This window comes from Lactuca virosa, chromosome 8, assembly GCF_052849685.1.
Source record: "Lactuca virosa cultivar CGN04683 chromosome 8, Lactuca_virosa_CGN04683_v6, whole genome shotgun sequence".
In the NCBI taxonomy this organism is placed as follows: Eukaryota; Viridiplantae; Streptophyta; class Magnoliopsida; order Asterales; family Asteraceae; genus Lactuca; species Lactuca virosa.
In genome coordinates, this window is record NC_136433.1 from 321,061,943 (window position 1) to 321,077,776 (window position 15,834).

Consider the following 15,834-nt stretch of genomic DNA (forward strand, 5'->3'; position numbering starts at 1 on the left):
ACAGTTGCCCTGTCTTCTACCGAGGCAGAGTACATGGCGATTACAGAAGCAGTTAAGGAAGATATCTGGTTGAAGGGGTTATTTGGAGAACTCGATGATAGAATAAAGGTGCCCACAGTTTTCTGTGACAACCAGAGTGCTATCTTCTTGAGTAAAGATCAAATGTTTCATGACCGAACAAAGCATATTGATATTCGTTATCATTTTGTGCGGGATATCATTGAAAAAGGTGATTGTGTTGTGGACAAGATTCATACAGATTATAATCCCGCTGATATGTTCACTAAAAGTCTTCCTATAGCCAAGTTCAAATTATGTTTGGACATGGTGGGTGTTTCTGATCGCAGTTGAGCCTGAAGGCTCGTAGGTGGAGGAAGTATTATTTATTTTTCGGAAAAAAATTCTCTCTATATAAAATTTGCAGGTTCTTATGGAAGTTTTAGAGTTTGATGAGCTATATGTTTTGACTAATCGTAAAGCATGACTTGCTTAATTTTGACGTCAAGGTGGAGATTGTGGAAAAGTTGCCTCCAAAATTAGCAAGTGACAAATAGTTCAGGGGTTATTTCTGTAACTTATCATTTACTATTCATAGTTTGACTATGAATAGTAATATAAGTGTGAAATTGAAAATGAGAATGGACGGTGAGTTACATGTTGGGCGCCTAACTTCTTCTTCGCCTACAATTATGGACGGCTTTTTTTTTTCTTTTCATATTGATATGGCCTCTTCTTCCTTCCTTTTCATATGTTCTCTTTTGGCTATAAATAGCCTAAGCCAGAAGGCTTGAAAAAAAAAACCCACGAACCAAATCAAATATATATATATATATATATATATATATATATATATATATATATATATATATATATATATATATATATATATATATATGTATAGTAAAGCATTACATATATATATATATATATATATATATATATATATATATATATATATATTCTGATACACCACCGTATATTTTAGCTCTCCCACTCTATTTGTAATTTTTTTCATAATCCCTGTAAACACTGCAAATTATAGTGAATTGTTTTTCGGCTTCCTCCGCCCGTGGTTTTTTCCCGATTTGGATTTCCACGTAAATTCCTGTGTCTCTATTCTATTTATTTTATTCGTATTACGTTGTGATTATTACGCTTTGATAATTTTTGATCCCATTCCGCATTGAGCTAATATTATTTAAGTCAATTTGGATCCGTCGTATTTTACAACACCATTGTTTTGTTATTGTTGTAAGTCCTTGAAACCTTTTGTTGTATTCACATTGTCCTCCTATATACATACATATCTATACTAGTATACAAATGTGAAAGGAAAGGTAACTAATTAACTAAAATTTCACTAGATGCTATCTAATCAAAGCTATTGTTGTGTTAAGTATTACATAAGTCCCACGTTTTTATAACTCTTAAGTAGATTCTTGAAAGCCCCTGTGGTTTGCTTCACCGTTGATACAGCTTGTATAGAGTTCATTTGATTGTCCACCTTCTCCGTGCCTTGTAGGTTGGATAGTTTCATGTCATATAATTAATAAAACATTTTAGCAAAATGCAAATAAAACAATTAACAAACTTTATGCGAAATGATTAATGATAATAATAAATAGTAAATACATAGTTTACCTTCAAATAAAGTCTCAATCATTGCTTCGACATCTTCAGGTTGATACTTGATGTACTTATCGATGCTCTTTGCTCCTTCAAACTGTGGCTTGTACCTGCCAACAAATGACCTATACGCTGGACTGACGACTGCAGTTATGGAAACCCTAATCTCGGATAACAACTGATCATCGCTCACCACCCATGTGCTTTGGGTCTTGTATATCTCGTCGAACATTGCATTAAAATTCTTCAACCTCTCTTTCAATATTCGTCTATTTGGCTTCCCTTTGACTTGGACACCTTCTTGTGTAAGGCATTGTAGTAGCCTGTTCCATGTTTCCCTCTGGTAACTCTTGTGGTAGTTCCTCACATCTGATGACTTCCGCCGACACCAATTATCTCCAAGCACTCCCTTCATCTCCTTCACGGTTTGCAATATAAACCGGTCGTTGTTCATCAGGAATATGTACCCCAATGATGCGTCTTTGTAAAGTGCTGACTTTGTTTCAAGGTTACTGTCTAGCAGCTGGATCACAGACAATAATTGTTTCGACAATATTGAAGACTCCTCCTCGGTGTCGTCATCCGCTAGTTTGGTGTGTTCTCGGAACACGTATTCCAATATGTGTTGGTACTCGTCAAATGCGCATTTTATATAGTTCATGACGTAGCGTGTGGTGGGGTGTACTCCGCCTCCCTGGATGGGAGTTTTGTTGGCATCGTTCTTGATGGAGCTCTTTAGATCATTGAACATGTTGAGGACGACTTGCCCGATGATGTATGTGGCAGATGATATTTCGGACGTGAGGCTGCAAGATTCTTCTAGTTTCACGTTGCTGGAATCCGAGTCATCAATGGAGTCGCCAAGATCACGGATCGCTACGTACATTTCGAGGAATTTTAGCAACCTCTTTGCCTTGGGCTTTGCCGTTGCTACAACAGTCACAGATTCAACAAGTAACGTGGTAACACCACGGAGGAGGTTGATAAACAAGGTTGCGAAAACCTTAAGGTGCTCGGAAAACACAGTCTCACCAAGCTTCCTTTCGGCGGGGAAAAGGACGCTGGAACAATGGTTGGCTAATTTAATCCATCGTGTTATATCTGGTTCAAGCGACACCCATTTCAATTTTGGAACATCTTCAACGTTAAATTTTTCAAATTCAAACCTTTTGACTTGCTCATTTAATCCATCTTTCCGCATCGTACTATACACCTGACAACATTCGTATTGGTACCCTGCAGGGATCATGAGAGATGCAATTTTGTTCATCAGAGTAATGTTTTCTTCTGTGTACCCTGGAAAATCTTGTTCGTTATTTGAGTATGAAGTCTCAGGTGTTAGCGTAGGGAGAGGATCCGATTTTGAGGAAGAAGACTTAGATTTCGATATTGGTTCAGTAGGAGTTGTCCAATCTTGTAACAAAGCCCCGAACTCTTCTTCCATGAGAACCATCGCTTGCTGAAGGACCTTGCTGACCTTATTAAAGGATGACGAATTTGGGAACTCACCCAAAACGATTTTCAGTTTTGATAAACGTTTGATGGCTTCTATGAAAAACTCGTCTTCCTCCGTCAAATTAGCAAATCTGGAGCCAGGTTGTATTGAGTTGTATCTTTTATTAATCCTTGATTCTATGATCCCAACGAAGGTATTAACAGTATCAGGAATTTCAGGTGAGATCTCCTTTTCGTCGACGGTAGACAACTCGTCGGTGAATTGATCAATGTCGATGGAGATTTGCTGAAGATCAAGATGCAACAACGATTCATCTTCGACATCATCCCCTGCGTCAGACGCGTCGGTAATATCATCATCAGGGAGCTTAGTCACGTCCACGTAAGATTTCCGTCGGTTCTTAACCTTACCGCTATAGATTTTTTCCATTAAACTTTTGTATGGGATGAATAGATGAATGAAAATGGAGAAGAAGGAGGGTGGTGGAACATCCCAATTTCCTATTTTTGGGAATTAATTTCATATGGTTGTTTGGTCCGATTAAAAAGGATGGTGTGTCCCATTTTGAGTTTTACGGTCCAGCGTTGGAATTTGAGAACTGCCATGCGAATTTCATTCAAAATGATTATCATTTTTACTAATCTTATATATTAATTTCTAATTTCTAAAAACACGACTGAAATTCTATTTGCAACGATGATTTGATTTGATTTGATATTTTAAGTATAATCCTCTTATTAATATATGCAATACATAACTTACCTTTTACCAAATTACTTATCATAACCATTTGACATTTGTTATATTAAATTTTATCAAAGTTATATATATGCATTTTTTATTGTAAAATTGAATATAAATATTAATACATCGTCATGACTGCTTGTCTATATATACAAAAACAACGATGTAACATAATTTATATAAGACAACTTTTGTTTTAGAAAGTATGTTGCACAAATAAACATCAAGAATAATTTATTTTGAAAGTCCATTGTTATAAAAACTTCCATTTTAGAAAATATGATACTATTAATAGACTTTAAAAAATAAAATAATTAAAATGATTTTAAAAAGACATTTTTTTAAGTATATTGCTGTTTAAATAGTCAATTCAGAAAGTACATTCCTATTTCAGAAAACTTTTTTTGACTTTACATCATACTTGACCTCACATTAGAGATCAAACATGATATTATTTTTTTACCTTGGAACCAGACCTAATTTTTTTTATCTCACAATACACATTTAGACTTGTTACATGTTTTTTTTTTTAAAATTGATATTCTTTTTTTTTGTCCCCATTGAATCTTGCATTACACACATCAAAGTAAAATATTATTGATAATATCAGAGACCTTTTATACTTATGAGTAGTTATTAGCTTAATTACTTTACCAACTATCTAAAATTATAAATAGAAACAACAAATATGATAAACATAAAGCATAGACAATGCTATTATAGCTTATACATTGATCAGTTAATGACTTCTCATGAGGCTAGATCGAAGTATTTGAAGTGCGATGTCGGAGGATTCCCGATTTCGGTGATTCGACTTGTTTTTGTGAAAGTGTCCAAACTTCGTGAGATTGAATGTAACACCCAGAATCTTGATGATCAATTTTTGGGAATAATAACCTTTTGATGATTGGACACTACGTGTTGGAGGAACCAACACGACGTGTCTAGATAAGGTCAACACGGCATGTTGCCTCTTGGAACACGGCGTGTTGACGGTTGGAATGAAAACCCTAATCTTCTAAGTTTTTGCTCCCTATTTAAAGGAATAAGATGGCCAGGGTTTGTCTATCCTCAGTCCCCGAGCCCTGAAAGAAACTCGAATCATCTTCCTATATTTTTAGAGCTATTTTGGTGCTTTTTGAATCTTATAAGGAAGAATGAGGAGGAAGGAAGCAAAGATCAGGAAAGCAAGTCCCCATTCTCCACCATGGCATTCTTCTGGACTTTTGTAAGTGTACAAGACTCAATTTTTATCATTTCAAGTTGTTAGATCTTGATTTTTGTTCCTTTAGCTTCTTGTTCTTGAATTATGGAATGGTTAGATCTCATAATGTTTGCAACTTTATGAATCTCCAGGTCAAGGTGACCTTGTAGTGTTTTGGATTTGGATTATAATCAAGTTTTGATGTCATGCATAGAGATTAGGTCATAAATCCCCATTTTGACCTAATATGTGTTTAAGACATGCATTGGACATGTATGTCTATAAAGCACCAACCTTTGGGATGGTTTTGGTGTTTGAATCTCTTTTGGAAAGGATGGACTTCAGATTTTAAGGATTAAGTGCTTGTTTTTTAATCTCTTTCATTAATAAGCTTCATGAATTGAGTTTTAAACCTTTTGGGTAGTCCCAATTGATCAAGTTGGAAACTTTATCCTTCTGCACCATTTTATGGACTAGATCTGAGCTTTGGAGCTCTTGGAATCGAAGAAAAACAACCTAATGTGTTAAGCTGTTGGAACTTCGGCAAACACAGCGTGTTTCTAAGTCAACACGGCGTGTTGGCTGGGATTTTCCCAACTTTTTGGATGTCGTTAGAACACGACGTGACCAAGGGGCAACACGGCGTGTTTGGTCAACATGGATTGTTGACTTTGACTTTGACCAGAAGTTTGATCAGGGTTGACCATGGGATATTTTGGGCCTTTGGATTGTAGGTTTGGGCTTTAGTCTTGGACCGAACTAGGTAAGGGGTAAAATGGTCTTTTTACCCTAATTGTGGATTGGTGATTATGGATTGAAATCCAATTTTAATTGGATGTTATTTGATATTGATAGCTTAGGGAACTCTTGGACCAGAAGCCAAGGATAATCAGTGTGATTCGGCAGTGCGAGGTGAGTTTCCTCACTGGGTTTAGCGGGTCGAAGGCACCAATGTCGGCTCATGGTTTATATGTTGGGATGCTAGATGTTTGTGTGACACTTTCATGTGTATGTATGGTATGCTTACCGGGCAAGGTCCAATGCCAGGCGGGGCCTGATGAGTACATTGTATGCTAGTTATCAGTATGTGTTTTTATGCTTACCGGGCGAGGCCCGATGCCAAGCGGGGCTCGATGACTGTATGGTATGCTATGGTCTTGGTGATTATTGTATGTTCTAGTAAAACTATATGTTTATATGATTATGTATGTATCGGGTGGGGCCTAATGTCAGGCGGGGCCTAGTAATTGATAGATCTGTTATCCAAGCGGGGCTCGATGTCGGGCGGGGCCCGAAGCCGAGCGAGGCTTGATGCCGGGAAAGGCCCGAGGCCAAGTGGGACTCGATACCGGGTGAGGCTCAATGAAGGACGGGGGCCCAGTATGTGATTTATGTATATGTGGTATGTGGTATCTTGGGGAACTCACTAAGTTTTGTGCTTACGGTTTCAGTTTATATTTCAGGTCTTTGGTTTTCAAATAGAAGAGCTCGGGATGATTGCAGAGCACACACCTCATGTTTCCTTATTCTGTGATTTACTCTGATCGGATGATGTTTTGATAAATATTGATTACCCCTTGTTTTGTGGAAATGTTATGTATTAACAATTTATTAATCTAAAAACAAAAATTTTATTTTATTATTTTTGGGACATTACAAGTTGGTATCAGAGCCTTGGTTTGAGGGATTCAGACATACTCTCGGGTGTGTCTGAACTCAACTTGAGGATTTGGTAAAGTTTTCAAAAAGAAAAGTATTTTTAAGAAAAGAGTTTTCTAAGATAAGAAAGGGTGTGGTGCGTGCAATCAGCCGAGCTTAAGTAAGTTTCTCCCAAAATACCCATACATGCTATCTTGTATTATCTGATTTATGAATTTGTGAATCACATGCTATATAGGGCTAAGGATCTGCTTAGTTTTTGCATGATAGAATGCTAGGAGAGATGCCTTGTATGCCTATTATATGAGCTTGTAGACTTGCATGCTAGTTCTAATTAGCCAGTGACAGGTTGGCCTGATATATGATGCCATGTAGCCTAGGAAGCATGGGATGCTAGATTGGGTAAAACTTGTGTGCGTAAGGCAATCAATAGTGGGAGTGGGAGCTCCTAATATGAGTTGTAGTATGTGGGATTGGATGCTCGTGATTATTCTATGGATTGGAGTGATACTGCACGAATGCTGCTTGCTTTGTGCTTTTTGGGACTCTTAAGTGATGTGAATTAGCTATTAAGTGAATATGTTAAGTCACATGTAATAAAGGTTGAATAATCTTAGAGTGGTGGATTTGACCCTATTACGCAACTCTCGTTTGAGTCTAACCGTTGTAGGGATGAATCTTTTAATCGAAGGATTATCTGAGCCTTGTTGCATGTGATTGTGTTCATGAGGTAGCTAATTGACATTATGGGGAGTTCTTCAACAGCTGATGGCAGGGTGAGGTCGGGAACCTAGGAAAGCTTAGGGAATTGCTTCAGTGGGTTTCGTTGTGATGGTTAGTGACTGTTTGGTGTATGGATTGAGAAGGTGACTTAGAGGATTTGGTAGGATTCTTGAGGAAAGTATGGATAGGTGTGGAAGGTAGTATTGGGCCCGTACTACTGAAAGCATAGGATCCATACTCAAATCGGGGAGAGTCTTGGAGAATCTAGGGAGCCTGTGAGATGAGGATTCTTGGGTATGTTCTGATCATTCGCATGTGGATTTCGGTATGGGTTGAGCACTCCGGAAGGGGGGATCAGGTTCTGGTTCTGGCTCAGGTGTAGGTACTGAGCTGATCGATGCGTAGAGCCGGGAGTTCATCTCATCAGAGATTACTCGCGGTATTTTGGAATGGATACCTTTGGTCTATGGTTCAGTCAAGGAAGGTATTTTGGAGCTCTTGGATGATCATCTCGGGGCCTTTCGGGCCGAGATTATAGTGGGGCAGTTGGGGGCTCATGTGGAGCCCAAAGCTTGTGGATCCCTATAATCCTTCAGGAAGGAGGATCCTGTTGTTAGTCTTGTCATTTGGGATCGGAGGTGAGTTTTGCACCATGTCCTCAGGATGGTCGGGGTAACCCGGAAGGAGGAGGTTAGGATACCTTCATATGCTTTTGCGGGTATGTTATCTTATGATTTCTTCTGGGTTGTTATCGGAAATTTGTATTGCTTTGGAATTTTGTTTGGGTCTGGGTAAGCAATATCTCGTGTTGGTTCTCTACTATTGTATGGCTTATCAAAGATTGTTATATGTCATTCTGCATGTTGAGAGTCTCCACTGAATCATTAGTGGGTCGTATCTTGTTGAGCGGGTTTCAGTGTGTTCGGTTGTTATTTTGGTTCTCGATAGGATCAATACATGGGTAGTGTTTGGAGGAACCTTGTTCAGGGTTCCGTTGTTTCATCTTTTGATCTGGTGGGATCGGAAGTCGTATATGGAAGAACTTTTGGGGTTCAACACTACCGTTGCTAGGAGAGGAGCGGTAGCAGGAAGATGGTGGTGTCAGTGCATGAGTTGATTGCTCATTGGAAATGTCAAGGGAGTTTTATGTTCGCATGGGTTGTAGAGGGTTAGAATTCAGTAATTCTTTGAGGATGGAATTTGGGGTGAAGATTCACCAGTTCAGAACAAGGGTTATGGTTTTAGTCTCCAATGTAAGAACTCAAGGAATTGGTGAGGTATCATGGGAGGCGATTGGAGCTATCGGACTTGCTAAGATTTCAAGGAATATTCTTCTGGATTTCAGGAGTTGGGCTATCATTGAGATTGGCTAGTAATGGAATGCTGGTATTAGTAAGCGCAGGTCATAGGCGGTTCATGCTATATGACGTTTGATGGGTTGGGAATCCATCGGACTTATGGGATAAGAGAGCTTCGTCGAATCCACGTGGGGGAGAATCGATCAGAATTTTCAGGAGTTGGATCGAGTGTGGAACTAGGGAAAGTTTCACATCCTGGTTAGGAAGAGAGACGACCCAAGTGGTCGTTTCGACTGAGGTTGTGTAAGTGGGAGTTCAGGGAACTTCCAGCAGCTGGTCGACATCTTTTGGTTATGCATAGCAGGTCTGTGGATGGATCCAGGTCGAGGGTTGTGTTAGAGAATTGCTGCCTATTCTTGTCCAATGAAGGATTTGGGTTTCGAAGCATGACCTGAACACCTGATTGATTTCAGTCGAATGCGGGTTTGGTTCAGGATAATTGGGGTTGAGATGGTTTGGGTGTGGTGAAACCAGGGGTGGTAATCTTGGTTGGTTAGAAGTGTTGTAAGACTACAATGGGATCGTATCATTCATCATTTGAGGTAGCCTATCGAGGAGGTGGTCACGATTTTTGAGGAGGATCAGTTCGTTCCTTTGGCACGACAGACATGATTGTTGAGGTGCATTTCTCTGTTTTAGATTGAGGACCATTAGGGTCTGAGGCAGAGTCGGGCCTGTGTAGCCCTAGATGGGTGGGACACGTGGGCGAGGCCGCTCCGTGGTATAGTTTGGGTGGGGCCCGTGGGCAAGGCCCTTGTGTTTATGGCAATGCAGACGGGACCTGGTAGAGACCGTTGGGTCAAGGTATTAAATCTTGGGTTCCAGGATTGAGTGTGTGGTCAGTAAGTGGTGCATAGGGATGTTTGGGCTGGGTAGCCTTGTCATTTGGACTCTTGTTAACCTGGTGGTTGGACCAGGTGCGAGACTCATATTCTCAGAGACGGTTTGGGAATCTCTATACTCTGAATTAGTGAGGGTTGCTGTGAATCAAAAAATTTTGGGTGAAATGCAAGTGTAAATCATTAGATCTCGGGTTATAAGTTGGGTACCAAGATGGTTCTTGGTGGGAACTTGCGTTGGGAATCGTGAGTGTTTATTATTGGATTAGGTGTCTAAGCCCATAACTATTATTGGTATGTGCTTGACCCGAGAGTAACATGGTCCATTTGGGTTGCATGACATCGGAACAATTTGGATAGACTTTTGTGAGAAGAGGATATTTATGATTTATTAATATATTATAAGTTCTAATATATTAATATTGTTTAATTAGTATTGATCAAGAATTAGTTTGGAATTAATTTTGTGATCAAAAGAGACTAATTAAATAAATGGGGATTGATTTGGTAAATCATTCATTCTTATAAAGTGGGCTTATGATCCATAATTCTTCATGTTGGGCTAAACCCATGTGGTGACCCATGGATACTCCATGGAGGTTAAAACCCATGGATCATGAGGAATGTGGAAAGTCATGAGTTACATGGTGTAACCCTACTGTGCACACTATATAAGAAGCCTCATAGTTCATGAAACTGGCACTAAGGAGTGACTAGTGATAAACACATGAGGGCTAGCCAATTTTGAGTGTAAATGATCTTCTCTCAAGTTATTCCAATTGTTGGTGGTGTTGTGTGAATCATTTGAGGTGCAACACTTGGGGCACTAAGCTCTTTAAAGGTATAAGGAATCAAGCTACAACAAAAGGTATGTCATTCAACTATATTTCATATTGAATACCAAGGGTATCAAATGAAGGGTTCAGGGTTAAGGGATGGTTTTAAATTTATTCGCAGATTAGGCTCATATGTTTTGGTTTGGTTCTATCTGTGTGGGGGTCAGGCAAGTATAGGGTTTCAGATGGATTTCATTATATGATTGGTCATGGATTTCTTCAAATGGATTAGACCAGGGTGGGTCAGTTCGTAAGGTTGTGGGAAGACCACAACATGCATGGGACCAGGAAGTGGTAGGTCGTTGGAGGCCATTTGTGATATAAGACTACAGTTGGTCTTGTAGCATTCACATTTAGCATTGGATTTGGTGGCGTCAGGTTTGTCGGGCTGTTATGATCGGTTGGAACCATAAGTGGCGAGATAGCTTGGGCAATTATTGCCATATGAGGCTTTCATTCGGAAGTCGCATGGGGCGACTGTGTGTGCCTTTTGACTCAGCAACCGGGCGGGAATCCGGTGTTCAGTAAGTGGCATACAAGTTGGGACCATGGAGGTCTCGACTTCTTTTGGAAAGAAGTTAGGGGGCATCGAGGTAAGTCAAGGCGGTATTAATGATTTGGGACTCGTGTGTGGAGTCGCTTGTTATTCAGAAAATATGGTAAGACATTTGCAGCTTGGATCAGATAATCTCAAAGTAAATTATTTGACCATGTTGTACAGCTCTCGTCTGAGTCTAACCGTTGTAGGGATGAGTCCTCTACTCGAAGGATTATCTGAGTCTTCTGTCAAGTATAAGTGTTCTGCAACAATAATGGTCAGGGATTATGTTTCCAGTAGAAGCATTATGTCAATCAAGGGTTGGATGCGTTCTGACTAAGCCTGGACTTCAATGAGAATTTGGCCTGGTAGTAGTTTAGTATGGGCGGTCTGTCGGGGAGTCAGGCCAATTCGAGATTTCAGGTTTCAGGTAAAGTAGGGTTGGTTTTTTGAATAGGATTATGGATTCGTATGCTTCGGGCTTGGAGATTTCTACTAAGGTTGGGTTCGGTAGCCTTGGGAAGGCCGTTGTAAGCTCAAGGTTGTGCTTGCCCTCTTCAGGCGGTTTGGCATGCCGGGAATGGTAAGGAATGATTTTGATGACGAAATCTAATTTAAGCGGGGGAGAGTTGTAACACTCGGAATCTTGAGGATCAATTTTTAGGAATAATCACCTTTTGAGTATTGGACATGACGTGTTGGAAGAACCAACACGGCATGTCTAGATAAGGTCAACACGACCTGTTGCCTCTTGGAACACGACGTGTTGACGACTGGAATGAAAACCCTAATCTTCTGAGTTTTTGCTCCCTATTTAAAGGAATAAGATGGCTAGGGTTTGTCCATCCTCAGTCCCCGAGCCCTGAAAGAAACCCGGATCATATTCCTCTATTTTTAGAGCTATTTTGGTGCTTTTTGAATCTTATAAGCAAGAATGAGGAGGAAGGAAGCAAAGATCAGGCAAGAAAGTCCTCATTCTCCACCTTGGCATTCTTATGGACTTTTGTAAGTGTACAAGACTCAATTTTTATCATTCCAAGTTGTTAGATCTTAAGTTTTGTTCCTTTAGCTTCTTGTTCTTGAATTATGGAATGGTTAGATCTCATAATGTTTGCAACTTTATGAATCTCCAGGTCAAGGTGACCTTATAGTGTTCTGGATCTGGATGATAATCAAGTTTTGATGTCATGCATAGATATTAGGTCATAAATCCCCATTTTGACCTAATATGGGTTCAAGAAATGCATTGGACATGTATATCTATAAAGCACCAACCTTTGGGATGGTTTTGGTGTTTGAATCTCCTCAGGAAAGGATGGACTTCAGACTTTAAGGATTAAGTGCTTGTTGGTTAAGCTCTTGCATTAATAAGCTTCATGAATTGAGTTTTAAACCTTTTGGGTAGTCCCAATGGATAAAGTTGGAAACTTTATCCTTCTGCACCATTTTATGGACTAGATCTGAGCTTTGGAGCTCTTGGAATCGAAGGAAACGACTTAATGTGTTAAGCTATTGGAACTTCGGCAATCACGACGTGTTATAGTTTATCAAAATGTTTGTAATGTATTTGCAACCTAACTATACCTATTATAGTTTAGCATGTTTGTTTGTGGTGTATAAGATCCATTTTCTATGTAAGTCGAATGTATAGAAAAAATATAACTATGTTTATCATGCCTTGTTTTGTACTATTGGTAATGATGGAGGATTCTTACAATTCAGTGAGTATTTTCTGTTATATAATTATACCACAACAACAAACTCATGTAAAATATGAAATTCTCAAAGATTAACACTTTGCTCAACATGTTACAAAGTGTGATGAAAGTTATAAGCTGTTAACTAGTTTTTGACCTTTCTACACTATTTTAGAAAAATCATAGAAAAATCATACAAAGTCGAAAACTGAATTCGTAAATTCTGAGAGTTCGTAAATTGTGTCTATTTTATTCAAAATTTTTATTATGATTTTTAGAAGTCTTTAACTTGTGTTAAAATGTTCATATTCACAGACTGGTCCGAATTCGTTTCTGAAATGATAGGCAGTTTTGTAAAAATCACCATAAATCGTAGAAAATTCGTATAGAGATGTGCAAGTAGTCATTTTAAAGGTATGAACCTGAACTATTTTCATATTAAACAGTTTTGAAAGATATTAAGTTTAAGATAGTCAAAACAGTCCGTGAATAAGACTCAACTTTGCTAATGAAAGTTGTTGTTTGAGTTTAGTTAAGTTTTTGGTGTTTTAACTTATATTCCCCCCCCCCCCTAAAACTTGAAGAAAACATGAAAATGTAGGGGTATAAACTCACCTTTTGTGATTTTCAGTGGATGGATGTTGAGGAAAGGAAGTGTTCAACTCAAGAACACTTAGAAGATTGCATGAATATTCGAAGTTCTAACACAAATATGATGAAGTTTGTGTAAGAAACCTATGATTTGAGTAGAAAGGAGTGAAATAATCATATGGAGGATGATAATACTTACCAAAAGTAGAAGAAAAGCTTGGAGAATAGCCTTGAATCTCGAAATTTAGAGAGAGAAAGTGAAAGAGAATGAAGTTTGTTCTTTGGTGGAAAATGAGAGAAATGTGAGGAGAGAGGGGAGTTTTCCAGCCTTTGATTAAGGATGTGGCTGGAAAAGTGATGGAAAGAGTACAATGAAAGGACTAGGTATGGTGGAAGGACAAGGGCTGGTCATGGAGTGGGCATGGATGGTTGCTTGTGTCATACACTAAAGTAAAGTCAACACTCCACCCATAAATCTTACCTACTAGATTTTATTTTTAGGCAAGGATTTTCCCCAAAATATAATTAAAATATGAATATTTAGGGTTTATTATGTAAAATACGAGTTTGGGTGAAAATCACGCGTTAAAATCACGAAAAACGGGCTCAAAACGCTAAAAATATTGAAAACCGGGTAGAAATTGCTAAAATCTGAAATTCAGGGCCGGAGGTTCGGTCCTAGCCATGGGAACCGAAAGTGGATGGGAACCGAGAGTAGGGTTCGGCTGAGCAGCTTCACATCTCGGACCGAAGGTAGTTTTCTCGGACCGAAGGTAGCCTCTCGGACCGAAGGTTAAGTTCGGTTCCTTAGCAGGTTCGGTTCAGGAGGTGGTTTCGGTTCTCAGGAGGTTTCGGTTCCTTAAGGGAGGTTCGGTTCCTAAGAGGGTTCGGCTCCTTAAGAGGTTTCGGCTCCTTAAGAGGGTTCGGCTCCTTAAGAGGTTTTTCGCGTAGACTTCTGTTTTCGAGCGGTTTTCGATTAAATTAAGGGTCGGGATGCCCCGAGTAATGTATTTGCAACCTAACTATACCTATTATAGTTTAGCATGTTTGTTTGTGGTGTATAAGATCCATTTTCTATGTAAGTCGAATGTATAGAAAAAATATAACTATGTTTATCATGCCTTGTTTTGTACTATTGGTAATGATGGAGGATTCTTACAATTCAGTGAGTATTTTCTGTTATATAATTATACCACAACAACAAACTCATGTAAAATATGAAATTCTCAAAGATTAACACTTTGCTCAACATGTTACAAAGTGTGATGAAAGTTATAAGCTGTTAACTAATTTTTGACCTTTCTACACTATTTTAGAAAAATCATAGAAAAATCATACAAAGTCGAAAACTGAATTCGTAAATTCTGAGAGTTCGTAAATTGTGTCTATTTTATTCAAAATTTTTATTATGATTTTTAGAAGTCTTTAACTTGTGTTAAAATGTTCATATTCACAGACTGGTCCGAATTCGTTTCTGAAATGATAGGCAGTTTTGTAAAAATCACCATAAATCGTAGAAAATTCGTATAGAGATGTGCAAGTAGTCATTTTAAAGGTATGAACCTGAACTATTTTCATATTAAACAGTTTTGAAAGATATTAAGTTTAAAATAGTCAAAACAGTCCGTGAATAAGACTCAACTTTGCTAATGAAAGTTGTTGTTTGAGTTTAGTTAAGTTTTTGGTGTTTTAACTTATATTCCCCCCCCCCCCCCCCCCCTAAAACTTGAAGAAAACATGAAAATGTAGGGGTATAAACTCACCTTTTGTGATTTTCAGTGGATGGATGTTGAGGAAAGGAAGTGTTCAACTCAAGAACACTTAGAAGATTGCATGAATATTCGAAGTTCTAACACAAATATGATGAAGTTTGTGTAAGAAACCTATGATTTGAGTAGAAAGGAGTGAAATAATCATATGGAGGATGATAATACTTACCAAAAGTAGAAGAAAAGCTTGGAGAATAGCCTTGAATCTCGAAATTTAGAGAGAGAAAGTGAAAGAGAATGAAGTTTGTTCTTTGGTGGAAAATGAGAGAAATGTGAGGAGAGAGGGGAGTTTTCCAGCCTTTGATTAAGGATGTGGCTGGAAAAGTGATGGAAAGAGTACAATGAAAGGACTAGGTATGGTGGAAGGACAAGGGCTGGTCATGGAGTGGGCATGGATGGTTGCTTGTGTCATACACTAAAGTAAAGTCAACACTCCACCCATAAATCTTACCTACTAGATTTTATTTTTAGGCAAGGATTTTCCCCAAAATATAATTAAAATATGAATATTTAGGGTTTATTATGTTAAAATACGAGTTTGGGTGAAAATCACGCGTTAAAATCACGAAAAACGGGCTCAAAACGCTAAAAATATTGAAAACCGGGTAGAAATTGCTAAAATCTGAAATTCAGGGCCGGAGGTTCGGTCCTAGCCATGGGAACCGAAAGTGGATGGGAACCGAGAGTAGGGTTCGGCTGAGCAGCTTCACATCTCGGACCGAATGTAGTTTTCTCGGACCGAAGGTAGCCTCTCGGACCGAAGGTTAAGTTCGGTTCCTTAGCAGGTTCGGTTC

General features: G+C 38.8%; 1 protein-coding gene across 1 annotated transcript; it reads right to left on the reverse strand.

The window, feature by feature from the left end:
- Positions 1-1,372: 1,372 nt before the first annotated feature.
- Positions 1,373-3,514, reverse strand: LOC145134065 (exocyst complex component EXO70C1-like). The gene is made up of 2 exons (XM_079068988.1): positions 1,642-3,514; positions 1,373-1,515 (listed from the first exon to the last, which is right to left on the reverse strand). The coding sequence occupies exons 1-2, from the start codon at positions 3,509-3,511 to the stop codon at positions 1,400-1,402; spliced, it is 1,986 nt and encodes a 661-aa protein (XP_078925114.1). The 5' UTR covers positions 3,512-3,514; the 3' UTR covers positions 1,373-1,399.
- Between the last annotated feature and the right edge of the window lie 12,320 nt (positions 3,515-15,834).

Bases quoted from the DNA above. Each gene is read 5' to 3' on its own strand.
- LOC145134065 (XM_079068988.1), bottom strand. From the start codon at position 3,511: ATGGAAAAAATCTATAGCGGTAAGGTTAAGAACCGACGGAAATCTTAC. The intron at 1,516-1,641 runs GTAAACTATGTA...CCAACCTACAAG, and splicing joins GATTGAGACTTTATTTGAAG to GCACGGAGAAGGTGGACAAT.